Source organism: Mustela lutreola, chromosome 2 (genome assembly GCF_030435805.1).
Source record: "Mustela lutreola isolate mMusLut2 chromosome 2, mMusLut2.pri, whole genome shotgun sequence".
NCBI classification, from domain to species: domain Eukaryota; kingdom Metazoa; phylum Chordata; class Mammalia; order Carnivora; family Mustelidae; genus Mustela; species Mustela lutreola.
Window position 1 is genome coordinate 71,160,493 of NC_081291.1, and position 14,411 is coordinate 71,174,903.

General features: G+C 39.8%; 1 protein-coding gene across 8 annotated transcripts in view; it reads left to right on the forward strand.

The window, feature by feature from the left end:
* FBXL2 (F-box and leucine rich repeat protein 2) overlaps window positions 1-14,411 on the forward strand; it is a 155,067-nt gene that overhangs the window by 111,819 nt on the left and 28,837 nt on the right. For 7 of the 8 annotated variants that reach the window (XM_059162209.1, XM_059162208.1, XM_059162212.1 and 4 more), the window contains 7 exons: window positions 8,491-8,559; window positions 8,660-8,755; window positions 8,952-9,078; window positions 9,220-9,294; window positions 11,778-11,908; window positions 13,402-13,462; window positions 14,261-14,305. In XM_059162209.1, the coding sequence (XP_059018192.1) occupies window positions 8,491-8,559; window positions 8,660-8,755; window positions 8,952-9,078; window positions 9,220-9,294; window positions 11,778-11,908; window positions 13,402-13,462; window positions 14,261-14,305 (604 nt within the window). Of the gene's footprint in view, window positions 1-8,490; window positions 8,560-8,640; window positions 8,756-8,951; window positions 9,079-9,219; window positions 9,295-11,777; window positions 11,909-13,401; window positions 13,463-14,260; window positions 14,306-14,411 lie in introns of all 8 variants that reach the window. The other variant, XM_059162215.1, reaches the window with a different exon arrangement.

A 14,411-nucleotide genomic window follows, 5' to 3' on the forward strand; every position in this document is an offset into this window, starting at 1 on the left:
TTTGCACAGCAAAGGAAACAGTCAACAAAACCTAAAGACAACCAACATAATGGGAGAAGATATTTGCAAATGCCATATCAGATAAAGGGCTAGTATCCAAAGTCTATAAAAAAAAAACTTATCAAACTCAACATCCAAAGAATCTAGTCAAAAAATGGGCAGAAGACATGAACAGACATTTCTGCAAAGATGATATCCAAATGACCAACAGACACATGAAAAAGTGCTTTACATCACTCAGCATCAGGGAAATACAACTCAAAACCTCAATGAGATACCACTTCACACCAGTCAGAATGGCTAAAATTAACAAGTCAGGAATTGACAAATGTTGGCAAGGATGAAGAGAAAGGGGAACCCTCTTCCAGTGTTGGTGGGAAATCAAGCTGGTGCAGCCACTCTGGAAAACAGCATGGAAGTTCCTCAAAAAGTTGAAAATATAGCTACCTATGACCCAGCGATTGCAAACTGGGTATTTACTTCAGTGATAGAAATGTAGTGATCTGAAGGGGCACATGAGCCCGAATGTTTATAGCAACAGTGTTCACCATAGCCAAACTATGAGAAGAGCCTAGATGTCCTTCAACAGATGAATGGATAATGAAGATGTGGTATATATATACACACAATGGAATATTATGCAGCCATCAAAAAAACCAAAGACAGAAATCTTGCCATTTGCAATGACATGGATGGAAGTAGAGGCTATTAGGCTAAGTCAGTCAGTCAGAGAAGGACAATTATCACAGGATCTCACTGATACGAGGAATTTGAGAAACAAGACAGAGTATCATAGGGGAAGGTAGGGAAATACAAAACAAAATGAAACCAGAGAGGGAGACAAACCATAAGAGGCTCTTAATCTCAGGAAACAAACTGAGTGTTACTGGAGTAGAGGAGGATGGGAGGGATAGGGTGGCTGGGTGATGGACATTGGGGAGGGTATGTGATATGGTGAGTCCTGTGAATTGTGTAAGACTTATGAATCAACAGACCTGTACCCCTGAAGCAAATAATGCATTATATGTTAATTTTTAAAAACCCAACCTTTATGTTCTTAACTTTGTGGTCTCTGCTATTGTTTGAAGTTGGCTAAATTAGAACACACACTTCCCCCTAGAATCTTAGAATACTTTGTCTCTTGCAGACTAAGAATCACCACCATGTCTATCAATTGCAACTGCCAGTAGGAATGTGCAGCACATAATGATTATACATAGTGTAATTTGTAATAGAAACATCTGCTATACCATTGCTAGAAAAATTGATTCATAACCTATTTTAAGGATCAAAACACTCCCTATAAATGTTACGGAACAAAGTTTTTTTAAGTCAAGAAATTCAGATCACCAGACCAAATTTTCTGGCACTTCAAAAGCTTTGTAAACTAATGGAATAGGTTGATTCTATTTTAATACAAAGCTTAAGGACCTTATATAATTTATAAAAGAGAACATAAGTTTAATAGTGGTTCCATTAAACTAAAATAAATATGAAGGTGGGATTGTCGATAAGGAATATCAAAAAAATATATTTTCATTTCACTCTGCATAATACCTCTGGTTCCATTTATGTTGATGTAAATGGTAGATATTCATCCTTTCTGATGATTGAATAATATTGCATTGTATATATAAACTGCATCTTCTTTATGTGGGCTAATTTTTTTAAAAAGGACATATATTCTTATCTTGGCAATTGGTATAAAGCCATATATAGTAGCAAAAATATCCTGAGAGGCTAAGAATGTTAGTGGTTTACCGTAATTTTTATAGTAGAAATCTATATTAGTATCTTATACATTTTTTTAAGAGAATGTATGCATGCAAGAGAGCAGTGAAGGGGCCGAGGGAGAGAGAGAATCTTAAACAGTGCAGAGCCCAATGCAGGGCTCAGTCTCACAACCCTGAGATCATTACCTGAGCAAAAATCAAGAGTCAGACACTTAACTGACTGAGCCACCCAGTCACCCTGTTATTTTATACATTTTTAATATGTGAAACCAGATTACTATGTGAAATAATGGTAAGTATAATTCCAGAATATGACTCGGAATTTTGTTGTGCCTCCAGTTTTTTATTGTAATCACCTAAGGCCAGTTTGGGTCTCTATTCTGCCCCACATATGTATTGTTGTTTGGATGGAGGGAAGGTATTCATTTGGAATGTTTATTGAGCCCTACTCCACCAGGCACTGATCTCTAGGGAATGGAGATACAGCAGTAATCAATAGACTAAAATCGCAATACTAACGGATCCCACATGTATATTGCTGCATCATTATATCTGAAGCCTGGTTTTATTGATATATAATTGAGATACAATAAACTGTATATTTTTAAAGTGTACAATTTGGTAATTTTTGTACATGTATATACCCATAAAACCAACATTATAATCAAGATAATGAACATACCCATGTGAAAGTTTCTTCATGTGCCTTAATAACCCCTCCCTTCCTCCTTCCCGTCTCTCCCCCATTGTGAGGCAACCACTGATCTGCTTTCTGTCACTATAGGTTAGTTTAAATTTTTAAAATTTTTTAATGTAATTGTACAGTGTGTACTCCTTTTCTCCTGGCCTCTTTCATTCAATATAATTGTTTTGAGATCCATCCATGTTGTTTGTGTATCAATAGTTCATTCTTTTTTATTGCTGAATAGTAGTCCATTGTATGGTATACTACCATTTATTCATTTATCATTTGCAGCCATTACATATAAAGCTGCTAAGAACATTTGTATACAAGGTTTTGCGTGCCATGTGTTTTCATTTCTCTTGAGAAAATACCTAGGAGTGGAATGGCTAGATCGTTTGGTAGGTGTGTGTTTAACTTTTTAAAACTTTCAAACTATTTCCCAAAAGGATTATACCATATTATATTCCTACTAGAAGTGTATGGTACTTCCAGCTCCTCCATATCCTTGTCAACACTTGGTAGGTCCGTCTCTTTTAGTGTTTCTAATAGATAAATGTAGTAGCATCTCATTTTGGTTTTAATTTGTATTTCTAACAATTAGTGCTATTGAGCAACTTTTTGTGTACTTTTGCTATCTGCATATTTTCTTTGCTGAAATATCTGTTCAAATGTGGGGGTTTTGACTCTTTTTTTTTTTTAATTAGATTTTTTTTTCTTACCACTGAATTTTGAGTTATATACTGCATACAAGTCCTTGATCAGATTTGCGGGGTTTTTTTTTAAAGATTTTATTTATTTATTTGACAGAGAGAGATCACAGTAGACAGAGAGGAAGGCAGAGAGAGAGGGAAGCAGGCTCCCTGCTGAGCAGAGAGCCCGATGCGGGACTCAATCCCAGGACCCCAAGATCATGACCTGAGCCGAAGGCAGCGGCTTAACCCACTGAGCCACCCAGGCGCCCAGATTTGCGTTTTTTAAATGTTTTCTCCCGGTCTGTGGATTATCTGTTTATTCTCATGAGGGTCTCCTGAAGAGAAGATTTTCATTTTAATGAAGTTCAACTTACCAGTTTTTTTGAATGAATCATGCTTTTGGTGAATGATACTTTTGGTGATATATGAGATCTTTGCCTAACCCAGGGACATGAAGATTTTCTCCTGAAGTATTGATTTAGTAGCATTTCACAAATTCTAATTATGTGTTTCATTTTCATTCCATTAAAAATATACACTCTTTCCCTTTGATTCCCTTTTGATTTCTTCTTTGACCCAGGGGTTATTTAGAAGCATGTTATTTTGCTTCTAAATGGGCATTTTCCAGGGTTTTTTGGTTATTCATTACTAATTTAATTCCATTGTGATCAGTGAATATACTTTATATGACTTGAGTCCTTTTAATTTTATTGAAACTTGTTTTGTAGCCAAGAATATGGTCTGTCATGGTAAATGTTCATATCCACTTGAAAAGAACATGTACTCTGCTGTTGCTGGGTGAAGCGTTCTATAAATATCAATTAGATCAAGTTGAAGAAGAGTGTTGATAGTCTTTTATATCTTTGCAGATTTTTCTGACTTCTTGTTTGATCAAATATTGACAGAGTTATATTGAAATCTCTGCCTGTAATTTCAGATTTGTTTCTCCTCAGGTTATATCTTCGTGTATTTTGAAGCTCTGTTATTAGGCATATAAACCTAATAAACCTATATCAACCTAGGGTTTCTGCACCTTTTTGATGAACTGTTTTTCATTATCATATGGCCTTCTTTTATCTTTGGTTATATTCTTTGCTGTGACGTCTACTTTGTCTGATATTATATAGATACTCCAACTTTCTTTTTTTGGCATACAATTTTCTATTCTTTTACTTTTCACCAATTTGTGTCTTTATATTTAAAGTTGTTTTCTTGTAGACAATATATGGTTGGATGTTGCTTTTTTGTTGTGGTGGGGTTTTTTTGACATCTCTTTGTCCCATACATATTTTCTTTCCCTTTCCTCTTTTTCTGCCTTCTTTTGGGTTGAGAATTTTTTTAGGATTCCATTTTATATCCTTTGTTTGATTAGAGCTATAAGTTATTTTGTAATTTTAATTGTTGCTCTAGAGTTTTTGTAATGTACATCTTTTGTTATAGTCTACCTTCAAGATCACTTCCGTTTTTCCTCACTCAACCTTTATGCTGTTACTATTACACATTTTAATTCTATATATAATACAAACTTCGCCACACTAGATTGGTAGTATTCTTTTTAAGATTTTATTTATTTATTTGACAGAGAGAGAGAGAGATAACAAGTAGGCAGAGAGGCAGGGGAAGAAGGCTTCCTGCTGAGTAGAGAGCCTGATGCCGGGCTCAATCCCAGGATCCTGAGATCATGACCTGAGCTGAAGGCAGAGGCTTAACCCACTTAGCCACCCAGGTGCCCCAGATTGTTAGTATTTTTTAATAGTTGATTATTTTAAAAGAGATTTAAATAACTAGAAAAGTGATTTATATACCCAAGTGGTTACTGTTTCCAGTATTCTTGATTCCTTTGTGTAGTATCACACTTTTTTCTACCTATAGAATGTTCCTGAATATTTCTTGTACCGCAGATGTGATTAATTCTTTCAGCCCTTCTGTATCTGGAGGGGGGGGTTATCTGTCCTTCATATTTATTTCAAAAATATTTGAGGGCCACTTGGGTGGCTCAGTCATTAAGTGTCTGCCTTCAGCTCAGGTCCTGACCCCAGGGTCCTGGGATCGAGCTCTGCATCAGGCTCCCTGCTCAGCGGGAAGCCTTCTTCTCCCTCTCTCAGTGTGTCTCTGTCAAATAAATAAATAAAATCTTTCAAAAAATTTTTTTGAAAAATATTTTTGCTTAATATAGAATTCTGTTGACAGTTTTTTCAGTATTTTAAAGATGCTTCTCCTTGGTTTTCTTGTTGTTGGCTTTCTTTCTTTCTTTCTTTCTTTCTTTCTTTCTTTCTTTCTTTCTTTTTAACCAATGAGAAATCTGTTACCCTTATTCTTCTTTCTCTGTACATAATGTATCTTTTTCTCTGGCTGCTTTTAAGATTTTTCTGTCACTGGTTTTGACCAATTCAGTTATGATATGCCTTGATGTATTTTTCTTCATATTCCTTATACTTGGAATTCTTTGTCTTGGATTTGTAGGTTTATAGTTTTCATAAACTTTGGAAAAATTTGGGCCATTACTTCAAATATTCTACCTGATCCCACCCCTGCCCAAACTCCTGTTCCTTGTCACATGTATAGTAGATTATTTATAGTAGATTGTTTGAAGCTGTCCCACAGCTCATTTATGCTGTTCTTTTTTCTTTTCTTTTTTTTTTTTTCTTCCTTATTTTCTTTCCATGTTTCATTTTGGATAGTTTCTATTGCTATGTTTTCAAGTTCACTAATCTATTCTTCCAAAATGTCATAAAAATCTGGGCCCTCTACTCTGTTCCACTGGTCTATGTGTCTGTTTTTATGGCAGTACCATGCTGTCTTGGTGATCATAGCTTTGTAGTAAAGCTTGAAATCAGGCAACGTGGTGCCCCCAGTTTTTTTTTTTTCAACATTTCCTTAGCAATTCGGGGTCTCTTCTGATTCCATACAAATTTTAGGGTTGTTTGCTCCAGCTCTTTGAAAAACCCTGAAAATTTTTATCTTAGCCATTTCCTAAAAGTTTAATTGGGTCTTTAAAAATAACTCTAATGTCTCTACATAACACATTTAATAATCATAACATGTTTAATCTTTGTGTAACTTCATAGAACTATCTTCTACAGAACACAGTTATAATAACTTTTAATGTCTTTGTCTACTATTTCTAATATTTGTGTCCATTTTGGGTCAGCTTTGGTTGATTTTTTTTAAGGTTTTACTTACTTATTTACTTAAGGTTTTATTTACTTATTTACTTAACACAGAGAGAAAGAGAGCACAAGCAGGGGGAGCAGCAGGCAAAGGGAGAGGGAGAAGCAGGCTCTGTGCCGAGCAGGGAGCCTGATGAGGGGCTTGATCCCAGGACCCAGGGATCATGACCTGAGCTGAAGGCAAACACCCAACCAACTGAGCCATCCAGGCGCCCCACTTTGGTTGATTTTTCTCCTCATCATGGATATGTTTTCCTTCTTTGAATGCATGCCAATTTTTTTCTCAATGCCAAACATTCTGAATTTTATTTTGGGTGCAAACCATTTTTTTATTCCTATAGATATAATTGAGTTTTATTCTGGACACAGTTGAATTATTTGGATATAGTTCCTTTCAAATCTTTTTCTTCTTTAAATTTGTTAATTTGGACCAAAGCCATGTTTAGTTGAGCGTTAATTGTACACCTGATGCAAGGTGCTTGTTAGTGCTCTACGCAGTACCCCACAAATTGAGACTTTTTCACTGTTGATTTATGGGAATGGGCACTTTTCTGGCTATGGGTGAGCTCTGACTGTTGTTTCTTATAATGCTGTTTGCTGATTCTTTCCCTGGCTTTGGGTAGTTTCCCTATATGCATGCCCTGATTAGTACTCTACTGAATTCCTGAGAGGAACACTCTGAGTTCTCTGTGCTCCAGTACTCTTCTCTGATAACTCTAATGACCTTGGTCAGATTATGGCTCCATATCTTCAACTCGGGGATTCCACCAGCCTCCAGGTCAGTTCCATAGCACCATACCAGGATAGAAGGAGCAGATAAGAGTGACACAGTTTGAGACCAGGTTTTGGAGACTGCATGGAAGAATCAGGATTCAACACTAAAAATACATTGAAGCTGTATTTCAGGAAGAGTCAGTCCTTGCTGAATATTTTAAGGAATAAGTTCTAAGGGATGTTTAATTGTCCGCTTTTGGCCCTTCTGCCAGCCCACAAATTATTGAGGAAGTTGTTCTTCATGACTCAGTATCCTCACCAGAAAGTGGATGGTTCTTCATACTGATCAACTACTGATCCTATCAGTGGGCAAAGATAGTTTCTTCAGAAGGGCTCTTGAATAACCAAATGACAGCATGGCACAATACAAGAAAGATTCAGTCCCCTTGCTTCCAATTGATTTTTCTATAGAGAGGAAGGAACAAGGAGCCAGGCCTCCTTTCACCAGGGTGTGGGTTGAAGGAACATTATGACTGATACGTAGTTGGTCTTGGGCTTTGTTTCTCAAAGTGTAGTTCCCAGGTAGCAGCAATGGCATCACTTGTGAATTTTTTAGAAATGCAGACCATCAGTTTGTCAAGCTGTACCATTAGAATCTACACTGTGGGGATGCCTGGGTGGCTCAGTGGGTTAGAGCCTCTGCCTTCGGCTTGGGTCATGATCTCAGGGTCCTGGGATCAAGCCCCACGTCGGGCTCTGTGCTCAGCAGGGAGCCTACTCCCCCACCCTCTGCCTACTTGTGATCTCTGTCAAATAAATAAAATCTTAAAAAAAAAAAATCTGCACTGTGGGGGCGCCTGGGTGGCTCAGTGGGTTAAAGCCTCTGCCTTCAGCTCGGGTCATGATCCCAGGGTCCTGGGATCGAGCCCCGCACTGGGCTCTCTGCTCTGCAGAGAGCCTGCTTCCTCCTCTCTCTCTCTTTCTCTGCCTGCCTCTCTGCCTACTTGTGATCTCTGTCAAATAAAAATAAAATCTTAGGGACGCCTGGGTGGCTCAGTGGGTTGGGCCGCTGCCTTCGGCTCAGGTCATGATCTCAGGGTCCTGGGATCGAGTCCCGCATCGGGCTCTCTGCTCAGCCAGGAGCCTGCTTCCCTCTCTCTCTGCCTGCCTCTCCGACTACTTGTGATTTCTCTCTGTCAAATAAATAAATAAAATCTTTTAAAAAAAAAATAAAATAAAATCTTAAAAAAAAAATTGCACGATAACAAGAATCCCAGCTGTTTCATGTGCATATTAAAGTTTGAGGAGCACCAGCACCTATGGTTAAAAATAACTTATTGTACACTTGAAATTTGTCGAGAGTAAATCTCATGTTAAATGTTCTTTCCACAGTAAACTAAAATGTACAAGTTTGAGGAACACTGTTTTAAATGTGAACGGTGACACATGCCCTCTAGTGGCTGACCAGGGAGCTTTAAAATGTTTTCTCTTTTTAGGACCTTTGCACAGAACTGCAGAAACATTGAACATTTAAACCTCAATGGGTGCACCAAAATCACTGACAGGTAAGGAATGAGAATGAGTTTGGAGACTAATTGACCATCAGGAGAGTGAGGGGAGAGAAACATGGTTGAAAATATCTTTAGTGTGTCTGCTCTTTTCCAGCACATGTTATAGCCTTAGCAGATTCTGTTCCAAGCTGAAACATCTAGATCTGACCTCCTGCGTGTCCATTACAAACAGCTCCTTAAAGGGGATCAGGTAAGAGTACCTGTTGTTAGAAGAAACACCTAAACCTAAGAGCATCCTGGCACGCCTGAAACTTTCTAATGATCCCACTGGAACAACAGAGAGGTCTTCTCTATCCTTAATTGTTTGTGAGTTACTAAACTCAGACTTGGTAATGAACTATCTGTAGGATAGATTGCACATGTGTGACCGTTTCTTGTTCTCTCAGTGAGGGCTGCCGAAACCTGGAATACCTGAACCTCTCTTGGTGTGACCAGATCACGAAGGATGGCATTGAGGCACTGGTGCGAGGTTGTCGAGGCCTGAAAGCCCTGCTCCTGAGAGGCTGCACACAGGTACCAAGGGCTTGGTTGAGGTTTGTTTCTCTAACATGAGGTGTGGGCACTTCATTAGAGAACTTGCTGTTGCATTTGTCTTGGTTCGCCACTATTCCCTCACCTGGTTCCATCCCCCTTTTGTTCTCTCTGTCCACTCAGTTAGAAGATGAAGCTCTGAAACACATTCAGAATTACTGCCATGAGCTTGTGAGCCTCAACTTACAGTCCTGCTCAGTAAGTAACACACTTTTCCTGGGAGTGTCCTCCTGTGCCACGTTCCCGGAGTCTCCTGTGGACCCCACTTTGAAGCCCCCAGGCAGGAGGGATGGTCACCACACCCTATTTTCTTATTCTGTGTCCTCATACGATCTGTCAATTTGCCACAAGATGAAAGAATAACAGTCTAAACAAGGTGGCCCATACAAAGCCACTTATATTTCCCCCTAAAAATAACATAAATTGACGTCTTTGTTTATTTTATGATAGGAATGCTATGAACTAGTCACTAAGCTGAACAAATTCATACAAGGTCTCAGTGTCTTTTATTTTTTCTTGTAAGCTGGGGATAATGACAGTGGACAAAATGAAATGATGGATGTGAAAATGCTTTGAAACATAAAGGATGTATTCAAGAGCAAGGTGTAATTTTCATCATGACATTAACATGTGAAAAACGATTATTCCATCCTCAATGCCATTGTCAGTATTGAACGTTGAAGAGAATGCTTGCTACATCCTCCTGGGCTTCTTAAGGGGAACATAAATTTTGAGAAATGTAAGAGAAATCTTTGCAGTTGGTATTCAGTGAATGAGTCATATGTCTTTAGAATCCTTGATGGTGGAAGATAGAACAGAAACTGTCATCTGGACAAATGGTACTGTTCAATATTATGGTACTCTTCATTATTAGGATCTTGTAGTGAGAGCACTCACAGACAACTTAAAGTAGAATATAAATGTGCAAGCCAGGGGCGCCTGGGTGACTCAGTCTGTTGAGTGTCTGACTCTTGGTTTCAGCTCAGGACATGATGTCATGGGTCATGATCTCATGGGTTGTGGGACTGGGCCCTCTGCTGGTCTGCTTGAGGCTTCTCTCCCTCCTCCTCCCTCCCAGCACTCTCTCTCTCTGTCCATCTTTAAAATGGATAAATAAATCTTTTTTAAAAAATGCAAGTCATTTAACAATAATTTAGTGGTATATTTCATTTGCTATTTTCTAAAACATTTGAGGAAATATTATAAATATATACATATATGGGACCCCTGGGTGGCTTAATCAGTTAAGCGGCTGCCTTTGGGTCAGGTCATGTTCCCAGGGTTCTAGGATGGAGTTCTGCATCGGGCTCCCTGCTCAGCAGGGAGTCTGCTTCTCCCTCTCCCTCCATCTGCCCCTCTGCCTGCTTGTGCTCTCTCTCTGTAAAATAGATAAATAAAATATTTAAAATATATATATGCATATGATTTATATGGCAGATATTTAAAGCATTAATCTGTAGAAATTCAATCAAAAATTATGATGTCACTTAACCAGGCAAGTCTTTTTTTTTTTTTAAGATTTTATTTATTTATTTGACAGGGAGATATCACAAGTAGACAGAGAGGCAGGCAGAGAGAGAGGAGGAAGCAGGCTCCCCGCTGAGCAGAGAGCCCGATGCGGGACTCGATCCCAGGACCCTGGGATCATAACCTGAGCCCAAGGCAGAGGTTTTAACCCACTGAGCCACGCAGGTGCCCCTAACCAGGCAAATCTTATGAGCTCTTTATTTAATCTGATTTTTAAGTTTATGAATTTTTCCTGAAAGAAAAAAATCAAATGAACTCTGAGGAGGGGGATGAAATTTTTTAAAAATTCACTTTTGGCAGGATACCTGGATGGCCCAGTCAGCTGAGCATCTGACTCAATTTCAGCTCAGGTCATGATCCCTGGGTCCTGGGATAGAGCCCTATGTCAGGCTCTGTGCTCAACAGGGAGTCTGCTTGAGGACTCTTTCCCTGTCTCTCTTCTCTGCACTTACCCCTGTTTGTGCGCGCTCTCTCTCTCTCTCTCTCTCTCTCTCTCTCCATCTTTTTTAAAAAATTCATTCTGGGGCATCTGGGTAGCTCAGTGGGTTAAGCCTCTGCCTTCAGCTCAGGTCATGATCTCAGGGTCCTGGGATCGAGCCCTGCATCAGGCTCTCTGCTCAGTGGAGAGTCTGCTTCCCCCTCTTTCTTTGCCTGCTGCTCTGCCTACTTGTGATCTCTCTCTCTCTCTCTCTCTCTCTCTCTCTCTCTCTGTGTGTCAAACAAATAAAATCTTTTTTAAAAAAATTTCATTCTGGGGTGCCTGGGTGGCTCAGTGGGTTAAGCCTCTGCCTTTGGCTCAGGTCATGATTTCATGGTCTTGGGATTGAACCCCGCATCAGGCTCTCTGCTCATCAGGGAGCCTACTTCCCCCCACCTCTGCCTGCCTCTTTGCCTGCTTGTGATATATCTCTCTCTCTCTCTCTGTCAAATAAATAAAATTTTTTTAAAAATTTTTCTCTGTTAGTAGTGCTAGAATATTTTTAAACTGTACAGAGATAACAAATACATGTCAACCCTGTACTTCATCTTGTTTTTATTAAATTATTAGGATAAAATGCTGGTATTTGGCAGCCCAACTAATTGAGCAGCAGTAGATCCTATTTTTCAGTATTGTTGGTGCCTTCTGATGTTCCTTCCTTTTTGGACTTCCCCAGCGCATTACAGATGAAGGTGTCGTGCAGATATGCAGGGGCTGCCATCGGCTACAGGCTCTGTGCCTTTCTGGCTGCAGCAACCTCACGGATGCCTCTCTCACGGCCCTGGCTTTGAACTGCCCAAGACTTCAGTAAGTGCACCATGCTTTTGCTTTGTAGCTCAGAGCTTGCTAGACTGACCAGGAGGGTTTCCTGCAGGAAGGGAAAGGCTTACCAGCAGGTGGATAGGTAGTGATAGAGGTGGTGGCAGTGGTTGGGTTATTGTTGGCTTTTATCAGATGGGTTGGGGTAGAACAATACGTAATCTGGTTTATTTAGGAATGTATGGGAAGAGTGGATGGGTACTGAATTGTATACACCACCAGGGAACCTGAACTATAATTTCTTGGTGGACTTGACACGTGTGCCCACCTGATTTGCCTCATCCTGTTATAGCTTTGACCTCAGAGTGACAGCCTCACATCCCAGTGTTACCAGATTCTCCCCTAAACCAGATGCTAAATGGACAGAAGATGGGGAGGGGATCACAGTCAACTTATTTCTCACCTTTCCTAGAAGAAGAAAGTTTTGTTTTAACAAATAAAGATTGATTTTCTCCAATAACATTATGAATAGTAAAACTTTAACTATGGCAACTTTAACTAAGTACTAATCATAGTTCACATCAGTTAAACTCATTTAGGTTCCAAGCTCTGTGCTGGGCTATTTTATAAGCATTATCTCATTTAGTCATCTCTACTTCTCTAGGAGATATGCAGTCATTCTCACTTGTTTTTCAGATGAGAAACTGGGAGTCAAAGAAAATCACATAATATACCCTGGGTCATATGAGAAGGAAGTAAAACTAGAGTTTGAACTTGAATTGTTGTTCAAAACCAAAAATCTTAGCCCTTGTACAAAAGACAGAAGAACGAAACTTATTTTGTTGTTTACTTCTCAGTGAAACTGATCAGTTTCTCATGCTTATACCAGTTTCACATCTTTTACTGATTATCTATTGCTGTCCTTTGCCCATTTTTCTTACTGTTTCATTGGGGATGATTCTAGACAATTTTGATATTTCTGAGTAGTAGAAGGAATGTGGGTGATCAAAACTGGTCAGAAAGGTGGTCAAAACTACTGCTACAGGGGCGTATTTAACTTTAAAATGTTATTTCTCCATCCCTACTAAGCATGGGCATTGAGAATTAACTCACATTTTTCATTGGCTACAAATTTTTAAAATTCCTTTTAGGGTAACTGGGAATTTCACTTTAAATACAATATATATAAAGATCGTTTTGTTAAGTAAAAGCTCATTTTAATTGTGTTTAAGAGCCAACAAATATTGGAATAATATTATTTGAAAATAGCAGCAGTAGCAATGTCCTGGAATTGTGGGAAGATTCCTGGGTTTTCTCCCTGAATTTGGGCTAGAACTGTGGGACTTAGGGCAGGTTACACTTTCCCCTAAGTCTTCTTCCCCTCATCTGTCCTGTGGGACAGCATTTGCATTTACTCAGGACTATTCCAGAAGCAGAGGTGTGTCAGAATGCAGAATAACCTCAAGAGTGTCCTTCATAAAGTGTGTATTTCTATTGTTAACCAGTCACTGCCTTTTCCTCCCACGCACTCTGTATCCCAGGATTTTGGAGGCTGCCCGATGTTCCCATTTGACTGATGCAGGCTTTACACTTTTAGCTCGGGTAAGCCAGAGGTTTCAAAAAACAAAACCAAACTATAATTTACCTCTCTTATTTCAAAATAACTTGCTGTGGTTTTAAAGTGTGCAAAAATTGTATACCTTTAGAAAGGACAGGTACCAAGTAGTCTAGGGTCCTCAGGATACGTTTTCCCATTTTCCCCAGAATGCTAAGGTGGTCCTGTAGGGGGTTCTGGAGCAGGTCTAAACCTCACTCTCATTTGGTCAGGCACAACAAGAGGAATTTCCTCCCTGGCGGGACATGCCCTTCCTCATTCAAACCCTGACTCAGTCTCTCAGTAGCTTCCCCAACTGAGCTGTTATCTGCCTCTGCTCCTTCTTCCACATCACCCAGCAGATGCTGACCATCATGGGAGTTTGTCTTTTCTACAGCTGGGAACCCATGACCTTCTGGGGATGGTGATACTCTTCCTCTACCCTAACCTTCACCTGCCCAAACTGTGCCTGAGCACCCCACCCCCATGCTTTCCCAAGCCTGTTCTATGGTTAAAATTTACAGGATGATATCCATAGCCACTGGGAAGGTGGGGGCCACTACCTTTCCAGGTGAGAGAAGGATTGTAGCCCAGGATGGCCACATTCCCATTGCCAAAGGGAATGTGATTCAAAAAGCACCTGCTCAGAAGTGCTGGCCCACTGGGTCACTTTAGGAACATACTCCTAAAGGGAAGAGAACAAGGATACTGGGCCAGTACTCAGAGGGATACAGCAAGCCAGCCATGTTGCCCTGACCACTGACCACATGGTGGTGGGGGGGGGGGTGTCTTATGGACTTTTCCAGAATTGCCATGACCTGGAGAAGATGGATCTTGAAGAATGCATCCTGGTAAGCAGACTCCTGACAAGTCCTACAGGGCTGCCCCTCAGACCTGAGAGACAACCAGGCATAGCCAGAGACCCCAGATGACTGTTGTCTGGACCCTCCTCATCCC